This window comes from Podarcis raffonei, chromosome 10 (assembly GCF_027172205.1).
Source record: "Podarcis raffonei isolate rPodRaf1 chromosome 10, rPodRaf1.pri, whole genome shotgun sequence".
NCBI lineage: Eukaryota > Metazoa > Chordata > Lepidosauria > Squamata > Lacertidae > Podarcis > Podarcis raffonei.
The window spans coordinates 75,659,179-75,681,764 of NC_070611.1; the positions used below are offsets into that span (position 1 = coordinate 75,659,179).

At 53.3% G+C, this 22,586-nt stretch overlaps 1 protein-coding gene across 1 annotated transcript in view; it reads right to left on the reverse strand.

The window, feature by feature from the left end:
• Positions 1 to 9,136: 9,136 nt before the first annotated feature.
• MAPK8IP2 (mitogen-activated protein kinase 8 interacting protein 2) overlaps positions 9,137 to 22,586 on the reverse strand; it is a 48,557-nt gene continuing 35,107 nt past the window's right edge. Inside the window, exons 5-12 of the mRNA XM_053406561.1 lie at positions 20,116 to 22,410; positions 17,805 to 17,880; positions 15,624 to 15,796; positions 14,905 to 15,014; positions 13,283 to 13,402; positions 11,890 to 11,960; positions 11,404 to 11,502; positions 9,137 to 10,234 (exon numbers count right to left, since the gene is read on the reverse strand). Of these exons, the coding sequence (XP_053262536.1) occupies positions 10,162 to 10,234; positions 11,404 to 11,502; positions 11,890 to 11,960; positions 13,283 to 13,402; positions 14,905 to 15,014; positions 15,624 to 15,796; positions 17,805 to 17,880; positions 20,116 to 22,410 (3,017 nt within the window). The 3' untranslated portion in view covers positions 9,137 to 10,161. The remainder of the gene's footprint in view (positions 10,235 to 11,403; positions 11,503 to 11,889; positions 11,961 to 13,282; positions 13,403 to 14,904; positions 15,015 to 15,623; positions 15,797 to 17,804; positions 17,881 to 20,115; positions 22,411 to 22,586) is intronic.

A 22,586-nucleotide genomic window follows, 5' to 3' on the forward strand; every position in this document is an offset into this window, starting at 1 on the left:
GAGCCTCCCCTTGGGCGGAGGCTTCTCAGCTTCTTCCCCTCTAAGCAGCTGCAGCCGTAACTGTGTTTGCAAACACTGCGTGATCCCCTCGATGCACAGCCTGAGGCATTGCGCCATTGGCCACGGGGACACCACGGCTAAGTCCTGGTCAGGCATAGCACAAAGGAAAGTGATTCCCAACCGAAATCCTGCAGCTGCCACATTGTAACCTGATGCTGGACCCCTTCTTGATACTGGTTGCTGTCCACCTCATTCTGAAGACATTAGAATCCGATGTAGACCACCTAAGAACGTCAGAAGAAGCCTGTTGGATCAGGCCAATGGTCCATCTTAGTCCAGCATCCTCTTCTCACAGGGCCCAGAAACTTCCCTGTGGGGGAGACCAGGAAGCAGAACCCAAGAGCAAGAGCACTGTTCTCTTCCATGGTACCCAGCAACCTTGGGTGCCTAGTCCAGAACGTGCTCTCATATGGTAGCAAATAGGGAAACACAATGGTCGAGTTTCGAGCCGCTGAACGCAAGGGCTGAAGGAGACTTTGAATCATTTCATCACTCCTTACATTCTTGAATTGAACTCCCGGCTCTCCCACTGACCCCAAACAACGTAGAGTCCAAATGCTTGGCCAATTTTACCTGCCAAATCCTATGGGGACATTTCAAAGGCCTCCCCTTTTCGCAAGATTAATACCCCTGAAATAAATGCCACCCAGAATTTTGGCTGTCTCAGGCTGAAACCCCCTTTGCGCGTTTCCCATGGAGTAAGCCCTACTGAAGTCAATGGGACTTGGGTCCAAGTCAACATGCAAAGCTGTGCACCGATCCTACAGCAGGTTAGAATCATGGTTCCAGACTTGGCAACGTGTCTTCAAGGTTGTTTAGAGTGAAGCCCTCAGTTCGTCACATTCTCCTCATTTTCACTTTTTCATTTGCACAGTTGGGAAGGTTAAAGGCTCCATCTCCCTCCTCTCATTATGGGACATTGCTCATCGTTTGGCTCTGTGTTAAAGTCATTGAAACTCAGCTCCTAAAGTAGGGCCATTGCATCTAGCAAATGGAAGCTCTGTTCAGCTGAGCTCTGTCTGGCTGTGAGCACAAAAAGTGTCTTGCGGGGGAAAGGGGTGTCTCTCTGAACCAGCCCCTTTTGATCCGGCCATAGTTAAAGGGTAAAACGCCACTTCCAAGTATTCAAGCCAAATGGGTATAAATAATAACATTGTTATTAAATTATTAAGACAGTTTTCTGGGCTGGGACTTCATTCGCCTGGGTGGGAAACAGCATCCTTCTCCTGCCCTTGCCCCCAGCAGGAGCGAAAGATCAGGGGCACAAGGCCCTCTTCTCCTTTGATGGGGGAGACCTAAAAAATTCAAATGGTCCCATCATCAAATGAAAAGAGCCAAGGCAGCTACTGTTCTTGGAAGACCCCTTGCTTCCCAAGTCTCCCTTGTTCAGCCAGTCCAGGCTGCTTTTAGGTGGGCTTGGGAAACCAAGGCTGCATCCAACATGGAGCTTTCCCGCTTTTGTCTTGGCAAGAGGGATTGACAGGAGAGGGAATTTGTGGCCTGAGATGGAAGACAAAAGAAGGAAAGTGTCCCACGGAGCTGCAGGCTCTGCCTCAAGTTCCTTGTTCCGTGGCCTGAGTCTCTCGTGAGTCTCGCGCCACGTAAGCAGGAAGAAACGCTTTTGTGCTGTTCCTTTCCCATGTACTCCCTCCAAGATGGCGGCTCTGCCAGAAGGAACCATTTTGCATCTGCAGAGGCCCCTGGCAGCTCAGTGGCTTGACCTTCCCTCCCTGTTTCATTCCCAGCTGAAGCAAAAGGACCCTTTGGCTGGTCTCTGTTTGTAGATAGATCTGTCCGGATTTTATTCTGCCCTCCTGGGTGAGGTGACCCCAAATCTCTCTCCAGAGCATTCCATTCCAAAAAGCCATTTTGGGGAAGGCAGGAAAAGAGAGCCTGACTAGGACATCTTGAGGGAGAGGGTCATCCTGAGAACCAACACAACCCCCCCTCCCCAGTATGCAGCAGTGGGGAGGGGGCCGCAGGAGGCGATAACAACAGCTGCACACGGAGCTAACTGTGATTTCTCATTGGCTTCTCAATGACTTTTGTTACCTTCTGTACAAAATTAGGGACAAGGGTTTTTGTTTTTTTGCTCTGGAATATTTTTATTTCATTTTCAGGGTGTTGGGTTTCTGGTCCTGACTCAAAATCCATCACTTCTCTGTACTCCTCCATCTCCAGACTTTTAAAGCAAGCAAGGCATCAACCTTCCCCCCCCCCCCCAACTCGCCATTATCCCCACCTGTCTGAGGTGAGATGCTGTTTTGGCTGCTGCCCCGAAACTTAAGGGCGGTTTTGAATTTCCCGTCCCTGGAAAAACCCACCCACGTCCGCAGAAGAGGCACACCCACCCTCACCCAAAGCAGCCCCCGGTCTCACCCTCCCCTGTCTGTCACCCCACCCACCCACCCACCTGTGCCCTTTGGTTTCTTTGATTGTTTTTTATTGACAGGGTCTCTTTGAATTCACCCCTTATTTTATATGGATTTCCTGAGGAGATGTCTCCTTCCGCAGAGTAAGGGAGTGGGGAGGGAGCTCACACACCTCCTGACCCCTGACCTTGTGATACGCCCCCCACACAGAGAGATCTATGTTTCTTATATTATTATTATGATTATTATTATGATTATTATTATTATGACAATTATTATGTAATAAATTTATAAGAAATCTATTGGCTGCTTCTTAGCTCTTTGTTCCGTCAAGGGGAGAAGGAATATAATCCTGCGTGTTTTGTACCTTGGATGAGGTGCAGACCAAGGAGTCATCTTAAATTTGCATATGCAAATACATCTATGCAGACATTGAGACAGACAGTGTGGTGTAGTGGTTAGAGTCTAGGGGACTACCAGGGCCTGGTTCAAATCCTCCCACTCAGCCATGATGTTTCCTGGGTGGTGATGGAGGCCAGTCGCTCCCTCTCAGCCTAGCCTACTTCACAAGGTTGTTGTGGTGACCAGTGTGAAGACAGGCATGTCCAAAGTCTGTTTTGGGGGCCTGCCAGTTGGTTTAATCCGGCCCCTGTGGCAGTTTCTTTCCTTGTGTAAAATCCTAAAAAACCGTCAACAACTTCAACCCTTAAAAAGCTCAACAACTTCAATCCTAAAAAATGGTTAACAACTTTGGTCGGCCCTCACGGCCCTTCACTTCCTCAAATCTGGCCCTCTTTGAAAAAAGTTGGGACACCACTGACCTAGGAAGCCAGGTTTTGAATGCCCACTTGGACATAAAGCTCTCACTGGGTGACCTTGTTGATAGCCACTGCCTCCCAGCTTGGCCTGCCTCAAAGCAGAGTTGTTTGGGGGATTGATTGGGATGGGGGACAGAGTCATGCATGGCCCCTAGAGCTCCTTGGGGAGAGAGGTGGGGTGTACATGCCATGAAACAAACAAAATTGGAGACTATAAACAGAAATCCAATACAGAGTCAACTCCTTATGAGAGCCTTTCTCAACCTGTGGGTCCCCAGATGTTGTTGAACTCCCATCACCCTTCAAGGCTATCAAGGCCAGAGCTCAGGGATGATGGGAGTTGTAGTCCAACAACATCTGGGGACCCACAGGTTGAGAACCATTGCCTTATGAGGAACGGTTGAGGGAGATGGGTCTGTTTCGCCCGGAGAAGAGGCTGAGAGGTAATGTGATAGCCATCTTCAAATATCTGAAGGTCCGACCCGTGGAAGACACAGCAGGCTTGCTTTCTGCTGCTCCGGAGGGTCGGACCCGAACCAATGGATGGAAATTACAAAGAAGGACGAAATTCCGGGAGGAAAGAGCTGTTTGCCTGTGGAGCGGACTCTCTCGGCTGGTACTGGGCTCCCTTTCACAGGAGGATTTTAAGCAGAGGTTGGATGGCCACCTGTCAGGAATTATTGAGTTGTAATTTCTGCATTGCTGGGGGGTTGGACTAAATGATCCTTTGTGTTCCCTTCTACGACTGCTTCTTCTGCTATTTTGTTAGGCTGGTTTGTGGTCTGAAGGCTTGTGCAGCAACCCTCATAGAAATGCGAGGAATAAGTCTGATGCAAAAGGCTCCAAGATGAATCTTCCTTTTTCTCCAGTGACAAACTCTGCACGAGCCAGGATTGGTTCAGACATGACCTCCTGGCTGCAAACAAAAGATTCAGAGTCTGTTGTGCAGGTCTTCCAGATGTACTTCCTGTTCCTTCTTACTCAGCAGTAGCAACAGGTGAGTAGTTTAGCACAGCAGTTGCCTTTTGGACCTAAAAAGATCGTTGTGACCTCTCTGGTCAATATGGACTAGCATCTGGCAGACACACACACAGAGCGCTGTCAGAATCGAGAGCAAAGCAGGGCTGCACATATTAGGAGCAGGGTTTTCAGAGAAGGGCGCCTTCCCCAAGCTGGGGCTTTCTGTTTCGAACCACGTTCCATCAGCCACAGGCAGCATGGCCATATGTTGTGGCCACTGATGGGTGCTATAAATTCAAAATATGCAGAGGAAGGCCTGTGCAGAGATGGCCTGAGGCAGGAGCCTCGCTTGACTCAAGTTATAAACCAGCGCTTTTTTCTGGGGGTACACAGGGGTACATATACCTCAAAACATTTTGTGAATTCTTGTCCTTTTGTCCATTTACTTCCCCTGATTAGAACTATAAAATGGTGATTTTCTTGAGTCAAAATGAGAGTACCCCTGAACAGCATCTCCACCCCCATCATTCTGCCCAGACGCTGAGGTCCAGTTCTGAGGGCCTTTCGGTGGTTCCCTTGGTACAAGAAGTGAGGTTACAGGGAACCAGGCAGAGGGCCTTCTCGGTGGTGGTGCCCGCCCTGAGGAACAGCCTCTCATCAGATGTAAAGGAAATAAACAACTTTCTGACTTTTAGAAGACATCTGAAGGCAGCCCTGTTTAGGGAAGCTTTTAATGTTTAATAGACTATTGTATTTTAATATTCTGTTGAAAGCCGCCCAGAGTGGCTGGGGAAACTCAGCCACATGGGTGGGGTACTAATAAATTATTATTATTATTATTATTATTATTATTATTATTATTATTATTAAACATTATTTTGTGGGGGGAGCTCTGTTTTAAACTAAATCAAAAAAGGGACGTGGGGCAAGTCTACCCAGCCATCCCCCCCCCTTGGCATGGGCCCCCTGCCTGGAGGGCATCCGCTCCAGGCTGCCACAGCGAACGCTGGGACTGACTTTGTGAATGGCAGGTGGGTTGTGGTGACCTGAAAAGGCATACAGCAAAATGTTGCAACAAAATGAAGTCTTCTTGGAAAGGCCAGCTTCTGCTTGCGACTCAAACTGCAACGTGCGTCTGGCCCTGGCCCATCCTCTGGGAGGACTTCCTTGGAAGCCTCGGCAGCCAGACTGGTGACTGGGAGCGGCCGCCGAGAGAACATAACACCGGTCTGAAAAGACCTACATTGGCTCCCAGTAAGTTTCCAAGCACAATTTAAGGTGTTGGTGCTGACCTTTAAAGCCCTAAATGGCCTCGGCCCAGTAGACCTGAAGGAGCGTCTCCTCCCCATCGTTATGCCCGCACACTGAGGTCCAGCTCCAAGGGCCTTCTGGCAGTTCCCTCCCTGCAAGAAGCCAAATTACAGGGAACCAGGCAGAGGGCCTTCTCGGTGGTGGTGCCCGCCCTCCCACCAGATGTCAAAGAGAAGAACAACTACCAAACTTTTAGAAGACTACTGTATTTTAATACTTTGTTGGAAGCCACCCAGAGTGGCTGGGGAAACCCAGCTAGATGGGCGGGATATAAATAAATTATTATTATTATTATTATCATTATCATTATCATTATCATTATCATTATCATTATCATCATCATCATCATCATCATCATCATCAGGACATAAGAAGAGGCTGCTGGATCTGACCAATGGCCCAGCTGGTCCAGGATCCAGCCAGATGCTTGTCATGGTGAACCCACAAGCAGGATCCGAGCACAAGAGCCCTCTCCTTTCTGTGGTTTTCCAGCAGCATTGCTGCCTCCGACTGTGGAGACAGAGCAGAGCCATTGTGGCTAGAAGCCATGGGTAGTCCTATCCTCCTCCAGGATTTTCTCTCACCCTCTTTTAAAGTCTTCTAGGCTGGTGGCTATCACTGTCTCAGGTGTGAGAGAGTTCCATAGTTTAAGTAAAAAGGTAAAGGTAAAGGTACCCCTGCCCGTACTGGCCAGTCTTGACAGACTCTAGGGTTGTGCGCTCATCTCACTCTAGAGGCTGGGAGCCAGCGCTGTCCGCAGACACTTCCGGATCACGTGGCCAGAGTGACGAAGCTACTCTGGCGAGCCAGCGCAGCACATGGAAATGCCGTTTACCTTCCTGCTAGTAAGCGGTACCTATTTATCTACTTGCACTTTGAGGTGCTTTCAAACTGCTAGGTTGGCAGGCGCTGGGACCGAGCAACGGGAGCGCACCCCGCCGCGGGGATTCGAACCGCCGACCATGCGATCGGCAAGTCCTAGGTGCTGAGGTTTAACCCACAGCGCCACCCGCATCCCCATAGTTTAAGTAGGCAGTGCATAAAGAAGAACTTCCTAAAAATCTGTCCTGAAACTTCATTGGACAGGTCAGTGTTTGAAACAGAAAAGGTTCTGACCTCGTTTTTACTCCTTTGCCTAGTCCTCAGACCTTAGTTGACACAAAAGAGTCTTTGAGAAAGAATATTCTTGCAGAGTATTGCTGCTTTTATTCTTAAAATGTCGTCTTCTCCAACCACGACCGACAGCTTTTACACACACCAAACGCAACCAGCTTTCTACCATCCAACCAACCCACACCAACAAAAAACACTAACATTGACCACTCTATATATGCAGGTACAATTTGGTGAAAGGTTGTATGAGTCATTGTAGGCCACTGACTCATGCTTAGTTCTTTTAGCATTAAAGAAACAGCGGTCAATTTTTAGCCGTGACAGGACATCCAAGAGTTCTAGTGCCATGAGGGAGGAAAAACCTGCACTTCGCCAGTGCCATCCTCCAGCAGCAGGGTTGACCCTGAGGAGTCCCAGTAGACCTGAAGGAGCGTCTCCTCCCCCATCATTCTACCCGGACACTGAGGTCCAGCGCTGAGGGCCTTCTGATGGTTCCCTCACTGCGTGAAGCCAAATTACAGAGAACCAGGCAGAGGGCCTTCTCGGTGGTGGCGCCCGCCCTGTGGAACGCCCTCCCACCAGATGTCAAAGAGAAAAACAACTACCAAACTTTTAGAAGACATCTGAAGGCAGCCCTCTTTAGGGAAGCTTTTAATGTTTGATGTATTGCTGTATTTTAATATTTGGTTGGAAGCCGCCCAGAGTGGCTGGGGAGACTCAGCCAAACGGGCGGGGTATAAATATATTATTATTATTATTATTATTATTATTATTATTATTATTATTATTATTATTATTTCCCTCTTTCCTGGAGTGATCTGTTCTCTTGCTCCCTCCTATGCTCAGGTTGTTATTGCTGCTACTGCTGCTGTTGGCACCCATCTGTTTTGAGAGACAATGGGGTGCAGCACGCACTATGGCTGCAGGGACTGGTAACTTATAACGGCTTCCTCCTGCGTTGTTTCTGCTGTCTTAACAGCACTGAAGTGGCCTCCCTAGGGCACAAGGCTGGTGTCTGGGACCAGGCTGAGGAGGACTGCACTGAGGAGGGAAGGTGGGAGCCACCCATTCCCCCTGATCCTGAATCTTCCCAGGAGCAGGAGGGCTGCATAGATTTAGAACAGTGGCTTGCAGAGGGGCATAGTTCAGAAGGCGGAAGCTGGGAAATACTGGATGGGGAACAGCTAGGAGAAGAAACACTGGAAGAGAGAGGGTTAACAGATTCACTGTCTCTGGACAGCATTCCTCCACCACCCTCCCCAAGTTCAAGAAGAACTCAGAAAGTCTCGGAACAGAAAGCACAGAGAGTACAAACTCAGGTTACAAGACGTAGGAGTGACGTAGATTAATAGGGATGGGGGTGTGTGGACCTTACTTGGGAGCACCACCATTTCTAGGGAGACACGGTATTTTGTCTCTCACTGTGATTATTAAAGAATCTAACTGGTAAGATGTTGCTTTCATTTGAGTCTCTTATTTACTGCCACGGAGGAGGAAGACGATTGCCCAAAGCCTGACAGCTGGGCAGTGTGTCTGAAGGCCCTGGGCTGCCCAGATGACAAGACCCCCAGCCTTTTGGACTTGCTGATGTGGTCCAAAAGAAAGCAGAGCAATGGCACCAGCTTGGCTGCAGGAGTTGCCAGAAGGGGGTCGTACAAGGTGCCAAATTCAGGACTCCACTCCACTCAGATTGTATATATGCGGAAATAAAACCATACATCCTAAAGACGTCACAGTCTGAAACGCACCTTTGTTCCAAGGAAAACAAACCCTGGGTGTAAGCGCCGTGAACTCCTGGATTCTCTCACCACCCAGAGATCAGGGTGATGCATAACAATGAATAAATATATTAATAAAACAACGACAAGACAGAGCAGACCAGGCACAACCTGTGGTGACACCAAGCGTATATTTTATTGAAAGACCAACTCCATGACAAGGCAGTGAGAAGGAAGGGCCTTTGAACCGGGGTTTGTACAGGTCACTTCGCTGCTCGGTTAAGGTTACGGATAAATATCGTCGTTACATACACGGACAGCAGTGAGCGCTACGTCAGTCAGCTAGCACTGAGTGGAAACAGGCGGGGCTGGCAAGCAAAGGAGGTCACCAGGCACAGCAGTGGGGGGCGAGGCAGGAGGCGGCAAGGAGAGCCATGGTGGGGGGGGGTAGGGGGAGAGAAGGCCAAGAAAGAGAAGAGGGCGCCTGAGCTGGACAAGCAACCCCCCAGATATGCTCTGATTCAGCGACAGAGGAAGAACGGGAAGATGGCAGCGCTGGGGAAGGACACGGGACTGCGGGGCGAGATCCCAGCTGGCCATGGGCCACGGAGCCAGATCAGTCGCCCCCTGACCCATCCTCTGGGGGAATTCGCCAGATTATGAATGGTCGATGCCATGGGGCACATTGACTCGGATGCCTCCGCAGGCAGGACAAGCCATAGGAAGCTGGCACATACGGAGACCACTGGTCCATCTAGTGGCTCTGCAAGAATTTGGGCAGCCCTGTGAGGAAATGCTACTGGGCATGGAACCTGGGACCTTCTGCTTGTGAGGTGGACAGCCTACCAGCTGAACCCTGCCCCACACATGCTCATCGCTCACACACACCCCAAGGGCCCTATCTGGGGGGCTCCTTTCAGCTCCCAGCACCCCGCCCCCCATGCAGCATGCAGGCTGTTCCGCCTCCGGCAACCCAACAGTGTCTCTGGCAGGGTGAGTGATAGCAGCGAGGGATGCAGATTTTGGGGAAAGGGTGGGGCGGGGGCGGTGTAGTTTCCTATGGCACTGCATGAGCTGGAGTTGCATGCACTGCCCCCCCCAGGGGATGGCAATGGGGCAGCCCACATGGCAAGTGTGGAGCTGGGGCAATGGGGGCCGAGAAGCAGGGAAGGGAGAGAGCAGAGTGCCCTGGCCCAGGGATGGCCGCACGCTGTGGGGGGGGGGCCAGGGAGGGGGGGTCCTTGTTCCCTCTCCCCACACACACCTCTCACACAGAAGAAATGAATTTAGCCTGGAAGCAGGTGAGGTATGGGAGCTCCCCGCAGCCCCAGAGTGTGTTTCTAGAGGACCGGGGTGGGCGTGGGGGCAGAGTGATGGCTGCCATTGTGCCCCAAGCCTTCCTCCCAGCCCCTGAGAAGGGGGGCGCCATGCAAAGGCTGGAGCTTTCCTGGAAAGCCCCGACTCCTGGCTTCGCCACTCCCAAATTCATCCTCCAGCCCCATCACTGGTCTCTACCTGCTTCAAGGAGGAAGGCTCCCTCCCCAGAGATTTGCTCCCGGGTGTTTTGGGAGAGGGGCTCCAGGAGAGGGGGAGGGCAGGGGGCAACTGCACACAGCCAGCGCCTGCCGCCCTCCCCATCTCTCTGCCCCCTCGCCTGCCCCACCCCACCTCCCCTCTGCTGCAGCAGGGTGCCGGGTTGAAAAATGGTGGCATGGGTGGTGTCGAGGCTGGCGGAGCCGAGGGTCCTGGGGCACTGGGTCAGAGTCTCTGGAGGGGGTGCAGAAGCTGGAGGCACTCCGGGCTCAGGTCCTACTCCAGGTAAATGTCTTCTGTGGGGCAAGCAAACTCCAGGTGCTCTTGGTAGTATTCCTGAAAGGCGCGGCTGGAAGGGGAAGGAAGGAAGAACCAATCAGCACTTATGGGAGCAAAGAACGTAGTAAGATTCTCCTGGATCAGGCCAACGGCCCAGCTAGGCCAGCATCCTGTTCTCACAGAGGCCAACTAGGTGCCCCAATAGGAAACAGCAGGCAGGATCCAAGCATCATCATCATCATCATAAATAATTTTATTTATATATATTTTTTAAAGATATTTATTGAGTTTTTCCACCTTTATACATTAAAAAATCAAAAACAAAAAACAAAAAAGTTAAAAACACATAAAGTTTACAATCCTTATTTTCAATAACATATTTCCCTGACTTCCCCACACCTCCCCATCTTATATTCCAATTCAAATTGTTAATTCAACAAGTTCTTGTCCCCAATTTTTGACCTTTTTATATTTAATTCATTTTAAAAAAAAAACAATTTTAACTTATAAACATATAAATAATTTTATTTATACCCCGCCCTCCCTGGCCAGAGATGGGCTCAGGGCTCCTAACATCAGTAAAATTACAGTAAAAAACATAATGGGGGGGCCCAATTTAAAATACAGCTTAAAATGCAATTTAAAATGCAGCCTCATTTTAAAAGTAGCCCATAAAACAAAACCATAAGGGGAGAGAAACATAAGGGTCAGACTGAGTCTGAACCAAAGACCAGGCGGAACAGCTCTGTCTTGCAGGCCCTGCGGAAAGATGTCAAGTCCCGCAGGGCCCTAGTCTCTTGTGACAGAGCGTTCCACCAAGTCGGGGCCAGTACTGAAAAGGCCCTGGCCCAAGTTGAGACCAATCTAACCACCTTGCAACCTGGGACCTCCAAAATGTTGTCATTTGTGGACCTTAAGGTCCTCTATGGGGCATACCAGGAGAGGCGGTCCCATAGGTACATGGGTCCTAGGCCACATAGGGCTTTAAAGGTCAAAACCAGCACCTTAAACCTGACCCTGTGCTCCACCAGGAGCCAGTGCAGTTGGTAAAGCACTGGATGAATGTAATCCCGTGGCAAGGACCCCATAAGGAGTCTTGCTGCGGCCTTCTCCACCCACTGGAGTTTCTGGGTCAGCTTCAAGGGTGCTCTCAATACCTTGGACAGCTCCCATCAGACCACAGCCCAAGACGTCCGCAGGGGCTCATCCCCAACCCGCTCTGTGACCCCCTCCACTCACCCAACGCACTCCGCAACGTGCCGCATGGACTCCTGGGATACGAAGACGTGGCAGGCAAAGCGACTCAGCACGGGGTGTTTTGTGATGAAGCCAAAGTAGCTGGAAGGGAAGGGAAGGGTCAGCACCAAAAGTGGGAACCATGAAAGGGTCCCGAAAGGTCATCAATGCAGGAACTGGTAGGACCTCTCTAGCCAGCCAGCTCGCAAGGCCCACCCTCAGCTGACCATCTTGCATGCACCAGTTTTAAAGGTAGCCCTAAAATTTTAACGTAAGAATGTAAGAAGAGCCCCCCAGCGGTGGTTTGGGGTGTCAGGAAAGAGCAACCAACAGGCTAGTTCTTTTCCTCTGCCATTGCTGTATTTTTACGGCCAAGGAGGGTATTCCTGCCTGAGGTGCTGCAGCAAGGAAACCTCATGTCCTGAGGGCAAGCAGCCCTCCTGCCCCCGGAGCCGGGCTTTTCCCCTAGGGGAGGGGGGTGCAACTTACCAGCTGTTGCGGGGATGGCAGCCGCAGAAGGAGATGTTCTTCATCTGGAAGAAATGGCTGCAGCGCTCAAACTGGAACGAGAAGAGGGAGGGCTTGAAGGACACCCCAGGAAGAAACCCCCCCGCAATCGTTTCAAGGCCAAGGGGCTCCTGAAATCTTCAGCAGGGGTACTACTGGGAACTCCTGTGTCTGCTGACCCCCCTCCAGTCTAGAATCATAGAACAAGTCCAATCACAGCATGTTGTGAAGCACCCTGTGATCTTTGGATGAAGGCTGTTTTGCAGAAAACTGTCTGAGTGAGTTTCTGTTAATTGGAAGTGGAGCGTGTTCCAGAAACTGACCCAAGAAGCCTAATTGCTTAAACAGGAGCGAGATAAGGTTCAGGAGTTAATTGGATTCTTTCGCACAGTGTCAGGAACTTGTAGCCTTAAAAAGGCTGGTCTTTTCGTTTCTCTTTTGGCAGCAGAAAGAGTCAGTGAGAGTGTGTGTTAAGTCTCTCTCCTCGCCTGCCAACCGATGAACCTGCTGCTACAACCGCTTGCAGCTATGGACGGATGCCGAAGGCGGCTGCATTTTGTATGAGATGCCTTGCTGCCGGGACCAGTAGCTTAAATGGACTACTCTGCACATATTGCAACCGTGAACTCTTCATACCGTCCATAAAGAGCTAACGGCCTGGACTGCTACTGTGTCTTGAGCATTATCTCTTAGAGCAGCCTTTCTCAACCTGTGCGTCCCCAGATGTTGTTGAACTACAACTCCCATCACCCCTAGCTAGCAAGGCCAGAGCTCAGGGATGATGGGAATTGTAGTCCAACAACATCTGGGGACCCACAGGTTGAGAACCGCTGTCTTAGAGCAACTGCCACCGGCAACTAACTCTGCCGGAAGTGATTTATGCCAAGAGGTGAAGGCAATAAACCATCACAAGGTGGTATACAAAGAAAGAAAGAAATGACACCTTTACAGGGATGAGGAGAGGAGATGCCTGCGGGGAGCCACCTGGGTCTCAAACTGGGTGCTCAAAACCTGTTCCCTGCAATGTGGGTCTATCACGCCACTCCTCCTTTGTAGGACTGAGCCAGAGGAAAATGGGGCAGAAACAGGCTCCCCTTCCCCCCTAAATCCACTTTCCCATTAGGCCCCCGACGGCTGCACCTGCCCCCTCCTTGCTCAAGTTCTCCCTCTGGGCAGGGGGCTCTTCCGACAGAAACAGACTCTGCCACGTGAGACCACGGGCATGCAAGACCACGCTTACGCAAGTGCCCTGAACACATCCTGCCTCCTGCTCAGCTGGGCACCTCGCCAAAGTCTTTGGGGACCTGGACCCCAAAGGCCTTCTCAGCTGCACAGGCCCACCCCAGTGCTGCCTCCTCCTGCTGCCGCCACTCACCTCCTCGTCTCGGCTGTATTCATTCACGGTCAGGATGAGCTTGATGCCTTGCAGGCTGATTTCCAGGTCACAGGTGGCTGGGGGTCTCAGGTGTACTGTGAGCTTGCGGGTGGTAGCAATCTGCAAAGGACAGGGGTGACAGGGGTGCGGGTTCAGACGGGAAGGGGTCCACCGAGTTTAGACGGCGTATCCCAAGGGAAAAGGGCAAGGGGACATCGCACCAGGCAGACATAGTGTGGGATGTACTGTATTTTTCGCTCTATAGGATGCACCCAACCATAAGACGCACCTAGTTTTAGAGGGGGAGAACAAGAAAAAATATATATCTCCCTCTCTGTGCAGCGCCCCTTCAGTGAAGCGGCAGGAGACACAGAGCCCCTTCCATTTCTCCTCCTGCTTCGCTGAAGGGGCACTGGCCAGAGAGGGAAAGCTGTGCAGCGCCTCCCCAGCGAAGCGAAGCCAGGAGAGCAAGAGGGATCGGTGCGCACCAACCCCTCTCGCTCTCCTGGTTTCAGGGATAGCTGCCCGAAGCCTCTGGAGTGCAGCGGGAATGGCCCCGCTGCGCTCCGGAGGCTTTGCGTTGCTTTCATAGAATCATAGAATCATAGAGTTGGAAGAGACCACAAGGGCCATCGAGTCCAACCCCCTGCCAAGCAGGAAACACCATCAGAGCACTCCTGACATATGGTTGTCAAGCCTCTGCTTAAAGACCTCCAAAGAAGGAGACTCCACCACACTCCTTGGCAGCAAATTCCACTGTCGAACAGCTCTTACTGTCAGGAAGTTCTTCCTAATGTTTCACTGAAGCCATGGAGCCTGCATTAGCTCCATAAGATGCACACACATTTCCCCTTAATTTTTGGAGGGGGGAAGTGCGTCTTATAGAGCGAAAAATACGGTAATCCACTGAGAGCAGTCAAGTACAGCATTCCTTGAAATGCTAGAGAAGACATGTGAGGGAATGTTTGGTCCAGCCAGTCGAAACTTCGTGTTCCTCCTGGCTAGGGCATCCTTCCTTTTGCATGTGATAGAAGGCGGGCGTGACCTTACCTGTCCAGGTAACCAAAGGTCAAGTCACGCAGACACTTCCCTCTCTTTTTTGACTTCCTCCTTCGTTTGACCAGCTTTTAGCTAGAACTGCTCTGCTAGCTCTCAGCTAGCAGAAGCACTGGGATTATTCCCCCATACGGGGTAGATCCACACATACCTATTTGTAACTAAGTCTGCCTTCAGGGATCCAACTGTGAACTGATGTGAGTAAACTTCTTTTATAGACTTTGAATAATATTGTGGCATCTTTATTCTTTTAAGAGGGATTCAAGGGAACTTACCAGGAACTTACAATTCAATCTGAGACAGACTGAATTGTATAACAGTGAGAGGCTCACACGAGCCTGCAACCAGCTTTCTGCTGTGCATGTAAAAAGGGGGATGTAACTCTCCTAAGTAAAGGAACTTGCTAGCGCAAGTTAGGAAGGATATTAATAAACAATATATCCTCTCCTGCCACCCTCAACATTCCCACACGTAGCAGGTTGGATTTTGTGTCCTGGCAGCAGCCCAAGAGAGCATTGCAAGGACAGACAGACACACACACACACAGCCCTTCTTCCCGGCCTCACCTTCTGCATAGCGGCACACAAGATGCCATTGCCCTGATGGTAAGGAACTTCCACGGAGCCCAAGAACTGGACGTTGAAGCGCTCCACCCAGCACGGATTCCGCTTCAGGCCTGCAAGCAACCCAGCAGAGAGTCAAGGTGCAGTTCCCATCTCCTCGCCACTCCCACTTTTGCAGAAAAGGGCAGGCTGGCCCCCGTCCCAGGGGAACTAGGCTGGGTGGCATGCCAGAGACACCCATATACCCCCAGTCTCCACCTGAAACCACTTTTTTCTAGTTTATTCTCTTGCAGTAGAGTTTGGAAGAACTTTCCTCAAACGGGATCCAGTAAATGGGTTTCTCTGCTGAGCTCAGATGGCCCAAATTCTTACAGTGCCCATCACGAAACACCCCAAAGCCTTTCCCTTTCTCCCCCACAACAAACACTCTGTGAAGTGAGTGGGGCTGAGAGACTTCAGAAAAGTGTGACTGGCCCAAGGTCACCCAGCAGCTGCAGGTGGAGGAGCGGGGAAGCGAACCCGGTTCCCCAGATTACAAATCCACCGCTCCTACCCACTACACCACACTATACCATACTTCCCTCGACCCAATTCCTCCTCCTCCCTCTTCTGGCCTTTGTGCAGCCAACCTCTGGCACTGGGCAACCAGGAAGCTTCTTCTGCCCCCCTCTGCCGCCACCTCCCAGCCTGGCAGCGCCACCGGCACACACACCCCGGCTCACCTGTCACTTCCTTGGCCTGGCTCACCACCTCGTGGGCATAGAAGGCCGGGAAGATGCCCCTCTCCCCCGTGCGCATGTTGTAGCCCCGGTACCAGTAGTCGTCCTCCTCCAGCTCCACTAGAATGGGGTCGTCCACGTCCAGCTCCAGCTCGTCCTCGTGGCGAGGGATGAACCTGGAGGCAGGAGAAGGAGCCAGTTGGGGAAGGAACATGGCAGCAGCTCAGCAGCAGAAGGGCCCCAAGTGGGGCTGGGAGAGCTGCGGCTGGCAACCAGTGTAGCCTAGACTGAGCCGGATGGGCCAATGGGTCTGACTCAGTAGAAAGCAGCTTCTTGATGTTATCTCAGAAGCACTAGGTTTGGGGGAGAATTTGGGGGCCCACAGCCGACACGCTGCTTCCCTTCCCTGTAGGACTTTAGGCCTGCCATAATAATAATGATAATAATAATAATAATATATTATTTCTACCCCGCCCATCTGGCTGGGTTTCCCCAGCCACTCTGGGCAACTTCCAACAAAAGATTAAAAACACACTAAAACTTGTGATGCATTACTGTATTTTAATATTTTGTTGGAAGCCGCCCAGAGTGGCTGGGGAAGCCCGGCCAGATGGGCGGGGTATGAATAATAAATTATTATTATTATTATTATTATTCAAACATTAAAAACTTCCCTAAACAGGGCTGCCTTCAGATGTCTTCTAAAAGTCAGATAGTTCTTTATCTCCTTGACATCTGGTGGGAGGGGGTTCCACAGGGAGGGAGCCACCACCAAGAAGGCCCTCTGCCTGGTTCCCTGTAACTTTGCTTCTGGCAATGAGTGAACCGCCAGAAGGCCCTCAGAGCTGGACTTCAGCATCCGGGCTGGACGATGGGGGTGGAGACGCTCCTTCAGATATACTGGGCTGAGGCTGTTTAGGGCTTTCAAGGTCAGCACCAACACTTTGAGTTCTGCTTGGAAACCTACTGGGAGCAGGATCCAAGCAGGAGTGCCCCAAATACCCCTCTCCTCCTCCATGAATTTATCTAACCCTCTTTTAAAGCCATCTAGGTGGGTAGCCACCCCTGCCTCCTGTGGCAGGGAGTTCCATAGATTAACTCTGTGGTCTTCCAGCATTCAGCTTCACCACGTGTCCACAGGTTCTAGCCTTATGACAGATGGAGAAAAACTTCTCTCTGTCCTCTTTCCAGCTCAGTTCTTTATTAGTTCTTGTGTGTGTTCGCGCTGCTTTCCAAAAGGCAGTGGGGTGCTGGGATTATGGAATAGGAGGCTCCAAAAAGTTTGGGATCCTGGGATTTACATGATAATTATTGCTGCAATCCTTAGATAACTCTTGCTACTGCAAGAGTTGGCGTGAGCTACTGGGAAATTACTCTGGTTCCAAGCCAACTGCTTTAGACTCCTTGGGTCACTGAGCCTACTGACCATAAAGTTTCTTCCTTTTTTTAGGCTGCGGAACTCCCTGCCACAGGAAGCAGCGATGGCCACCAACTTAGATGGCTTTAAAAGAGGATTGGGCAAATTCATGGAGGGGGCGCCACCACCAAGAAGGCCCTCTGCCTGGTTCGGTTCCCTGTAACCTCACTTCTCACAGGGAGGGAACCCCCAGAAGGCCCTCGGAGCTGGACCTGATAGAATAATCTATCAGTGGCTGCTGACCACAATAGGAAAGAGGGCTCGTGCTCGGATCCTGCTTCTGGATATCGCCAAAGGGGCATCTGCTGTGAGGACAAGATGCTGGGCGAGATGGGCCCCCTTTGATCCAGGCACTTCCGAGGTTCTTAAATTTCTCATTCCCTGGATTCCTGAATGTGGACCCCTCTTGGTCTGTACACCAGCAGGTGGTGTGGTGGTTTACCTTTGAGCAGGGGCTGGTGTTTTTAATTGACTCGGGACCCTGGGTCCTGGCAGCACCCTCTGTCATATTAGAGTGCTGCTGAGTTCCACAGAGTTGAAAAGCCTCTTCTGGAGCCACAGTTAAGCCTTGACTGGCGTGTCCCTGGCAAACAGCGTAAGTGGGGCCGGGTTCCCTCTTCTCAAGGGGGTTTCTCGAATGCTCTTCTGCTTTGCTGGGGAGTGTGGGAGCCCCCCCCCCCAAGACAGCCCTGCAGGACTGATCTCCTGGCCTGAAGGAGCCTCAAAGGGCTGGGGAACCCTCAGGCCTCTCCCCTCTCCCTTCTCACCTGAAGACGGCTCGGTGGGTCTGTTCCCGCTCCTCCCCGTTCACCATGCAAGAAAAGAGGCCAAAGGACTCTGTACCTGGTTGAGGGGGCAGAGAAAGGATCACAGCAGGCTGCAGACAATTACCCAAAGCAAGGGGCTAACCAATCAGGGATGGGGGGGCTGCACTGGTTAGGAATGGGGGCGCCTGCTGCACCAATCGGGTAAGGGGTTTCACATCTGTACCAATCAGGGATTGGGTGTGGCATCTGTACCAATCAGGGATGCGGTGCAGCACCTCTACCAATCAAGGGCAGGGTGTGGCATCTTTACCAATCAGGGATGCGGTGCAGCACCTCTACCAATCAAGGGCAGGGTGTGGCGTCCGTACCAATTAGGGATGCAGTGCAGCACCTCTACCAATCAAGGACAGGGTGTGGCATCTGTACCAATCAGGGATGCGGTGCAGCACCTCTACCAATCAAGGGCAGGGTGTGGCATCTGTACCAATCAGGGATGCGGTGCAGCACCTCTACCAATCAAGGGCAGGGTGTGGCATCTTTACCAATCAGGGATGCGGTGCAGCACCTCTACCAATCAAGGGCAGGGTGTGGCATGCGTACCAATCAGGGATGCGGTGCAGCACCTCTACCAATCAAGGGCAGGGTGTGGCATGCGTACCAATCAGGGATGCGGTGCAGCACCTCTACCAATCAAGGACAGGGTGTGGCATCTGTACCAATCAGGGATGCGGTGCAGCACCTCTACCAATCAAGGGCAGGGTGTGGCATGCGTACCAATCAGGGATGCGGTGCAGCACCTCTACTAATCAAGGGCAGGGTGTGGCATCTGTACCAATCAGGGATGGGATGGGGCACCTCTACCAATCAAGGGCAGGGTGTGGCATCCGTACCAATTAGGGATGCGGTGCAGCACCTCTACCAATCAAGGGCAGGGTGTGGCATCTGTACCAATCAGGGATGCGGTGCAGCACCTCTACCAATCAAGGGCAGGGTGTGGCATGCGTACCAATCAGGGATGCGGTGCAGCACCTCTACTAATCAAGGGCAGGGTGTGGCATCTGTACCAATTAGGGATGCGGTGCAGCACCTCTACCAATCAAGGGCAGGGTGTGGCATCCGTACCAATTAGGGATGCGGTGCAGCACCTCTACCAATCAAGGGCAGGGTGTGGCATCTGTACCAATCAGGGATGCGGTGCAGCACCTCTACCAATCAAGGGCAGGGTGTGGCATCTGTACCAATCAGGGATGCGGTGCAGCACCTCTACCAATCAAGGGCAGGGTGTGGCATCTGTACCAATCAGGGATGCGGTGCAGCACCTCTACCAATCAAGGGCAGGGTGTGGCGTCCGTACCAATTAGGGATGCAGTGCAGCACCTCTACCAATCAAGGACAGGGTGTGGCATCTGTACCAATCAGGGATGCGGTGCAGCACCTCTACCAATCAAGGGCAGGGTGTGGCATCTGTACCAATCAGGGATGCGGTGCAGCACCTCTACCAATCAAGGGCAGGGTGTGCCGTCCGTACCAATTAGGGATGCAGTGCAGCACCTCTACCAATCAAGGGCAGGGTGTGGCATCCGTACCAATTAGGGATGCGGTGCAGCACCTCTACCAATCAAGGGCAGGGTGTGGCATGCGTACCAATTAGGGATGCAGTGCAGCACCTCTACCAATCAAGGGCAGGGTGTGGCATGCGTACCAATCAGGGATGCGGTGCAGCACCTCTACTAATCAAGGGCAGGGTGTGGCATGCGTACCAATCAGGGATGGGATGGGGCACCTCTACCAATCAAGGGCAGGGTGTGGCATCCGTACCAATTAGGGATGCGGTGCAGCACCTCTACCAATCAAGGGCAGGGTGTGGCATCCGTACCAATTAGGGATGCAGTGCAGCACCTCTACCAATCAAGGGCAGGGTGTGGCATCTGTACCAATCAGGGATGGGATGGGGCACCTCTACCAATCAAAGGCAGGGTGTGGCATCTGTACCAATCACACTGTTAGGACAGAGGGCTTCTTCTTCTGAGGATAGGAAGCCACTTGCAGAGGCCTGCCTCTCGGCAGGAAGACAGCCAATCCAGACCATCTGTGGCCACATTGGGGCAGCAGCAGCTGAGGCCCTGAGGGGGTCCCTGTTGCTTGGGAGCCAGGAGACCAAAGCAGAACAGCCCCTGGATCTTGCGTCCAGGTGACTGGGGTGGCAACAGGCAGTTGTGTGCTGGTCTCAGGAAGTGCCCTCCCTCCCTCCCTCCCTCCCTCCCACACCACCCACCCCGCCCCCTCCAGCCACAGAGGGGGTGGCACTCACTGGAGGAACGGGAGGTGCTGTTGACAAAGATGTTGAGGAACTTCTTTGAGAAGTGGAGGTCAGCCTCGGGCGAGGAGTCCTCCGAGGAAGAGCTGCGCCCGTCCGGGGCCACCAGCCCTTCCCCAAAGTCACTGCCCGCGTCCTCCAGGTCGGCAGCATCGCAGGCCCGCAGGAGCTCGCTGTCGTCGCTCAGCACCGATGTGCAACGCTTGAGGCTGACCAGCTCCAGCTGGGTGTTTTCGTCCACGACGAGGGTGTACTTGACAGAGTCGTAGGCCAGGGAGTCGTCCAGCGCTATGGTGGGCGGGGGCAGGGGCATCTCCTCGGAGAAGGGGGAGTCCTTCAGGCTGCCTAGGGAAGGGGCCTCCCTGTCCTCCTCTTCCTCAGGAGAGTAGGCGAAGCTGAAGCAACGGTTGGTCTTGGCGGTGGAGACGTCCAGCCCCTCGCTGCCCTCTAACCGGACGTCGTCAATCATGTCGTTGTCCTCCAAGATGCCAGAGTCCAGGTCCCCGTCGATCGCCCAGTCCTCGGGCCCCGTGGCTGGGTCGGCCTTGACCGCGACCTCCCTGGGGGGCAAGCCCTTGGCTGGGGTGCCGCCGCCGCTCTTGCAGCAGCCAGAGAGTGGCCTCCCAGGAAAGACGGGAGCAATGGTGTCGTTGGTCAGGTTGCTCATGAACAGGTAGGGCCCCACCTCGTCCGCCGGGCCCCCTGGCTCGGTGGGCTTCTCCTCGTCCCGTAGTGAACACCGGAGGGTCTCCATGTCCACCAGCTCGATGCTCTGCGGAGGGCCAGGCTGCGCCTCCCCCAGGGCCTCGCTGGGGATCTCGGGCTCCAGGTCGGAGGCGGGAGAGATGGTGTCCGAAAGGGAGTGGGCCGCTGGGAAGCATTCGTCGGCGCACTTGATGGGGTACGAGCCTTCTGAGATCATCTTGTTCACCAGGTTGCTGAGCAGCCACGGGGAGTCGGAATCCTCACTCAGGTCCGGCTCCGACTCAGAGTCGGAATCGGAGTCGTACTCGCTGTTCCCCGCTCGGTCGTCGCTGTCGCTGCGGCCCTTGGGCACCAGCTTGGCCCCCACCGGCAAGTAGAAGGAGCGCCGCAGGGTCTCCCGGCTGTGGTCGGGGTCGATCTCCAGGTCCAGCGAGTCCGAGAGGGGCCTGTCAATTGGCTCGATGGGAGCGGACGGGTCCTCGTAGAACTCCTCTATCTTGAGGGCCGCCAGGCTGTCCCTCTGCACCACTGCGCTCTCCGGGGCCACCGCCACCCCGTCCTCCTCCTCCTCTTTGCCGACATCTAGCAGGAGGGTGTCCTTCAGGCCCAGAACCCCCCGGGACTCCAGGTCCGCCTCCAGCTCGGCCTCTGAGCCCGGGGAGCTGGCCTCCTCGATGGAGTTGGTGAGGTGGGAGGAGCGTCCGCTGCTGCTGTCGCTGCTCAGGTCCAGCTCCGTCTCCGAAATGCTGGAGATCATGTTGCTGGCCAGGCGGTTCCCGCTGCAGGCAAAGGCCGCCTCAATCTCGCCCTCCACGTCCGAGTCGGAGCCAGGCGAGCTGAGGTCCTCGCTGTGCCGGCTGCACGGCGGGAAGGATTTGGAGTTGCGGCTGGTGAGGTCTGCCTCAATACCGGGGTCTGACGAGGGGGACGTGGTGTCCGAGGAGGCGGAAGGTGGCCCTCGCACACTGAGCGCCCGGCCCCTGTGGGCGCTTTCTCCTTCGGAGCTCAGGGATTCCGTCGCCGTTCTGGTCGGGGCGGCATGGTCTCCCGTGGGGTGGCTCCTTCCAGACCCGGCATCTCGGCGGCCCTTGGGAGCCTCGTCGTCTGACAGCGGGGAGCCTCCCTGGTCAATCAGTGAGATGGGGGACCCGTGCCCCGATTTCCCGCCAGCAAAGATGACAGGGGAGCCCCCAGCTACCTTCTCTGCCTCCTGGCATCCTGCCGCATCCCTCTGGAACCTGGCGCAGTAGATCTCCGTTGCCGGTGACCTGTGGGGGCTGAAGATGGGTGTCTGGGACGCCAGGCGTGCGACGGGACCTTGGGGGTCTTCTGCAACCTCCCTGGGGGCCTGGACAGATGAAGCTGAAGGAGGCTGAGAGCAGGGCATGGAGGAGACGATGTTCATGTTGTAGTCCTCCCCAGGTCGGGCAGGGGGAGGGGCCTCCCGCAGCTGCTCCTGGCTGTTCCCTTCGGCATCATAAAGCGGTGGTTTGCAAGGAGGTTGGGCTCGGCCAGGGCCTGTGCCACTCCGAGCGTCCGAGCAGGGTCCGTCCTGGAGACATGGGTGCACAGGGGAGGATCGCTCTGGAAAGGGAAGGAGCAGGTGGCAAAGTTCAGGACTCAGGAACCATCCCGACAACACGCTAGTGAGGTCAAAGCCAGCAATCTGGGGGAGTCTACACAACCACCCAGACCTGAAGCTTCCTGCTCACCCTGGGCCTTATCTAGTTGGACCGACCTATCACCAGACCTCCAAAGGC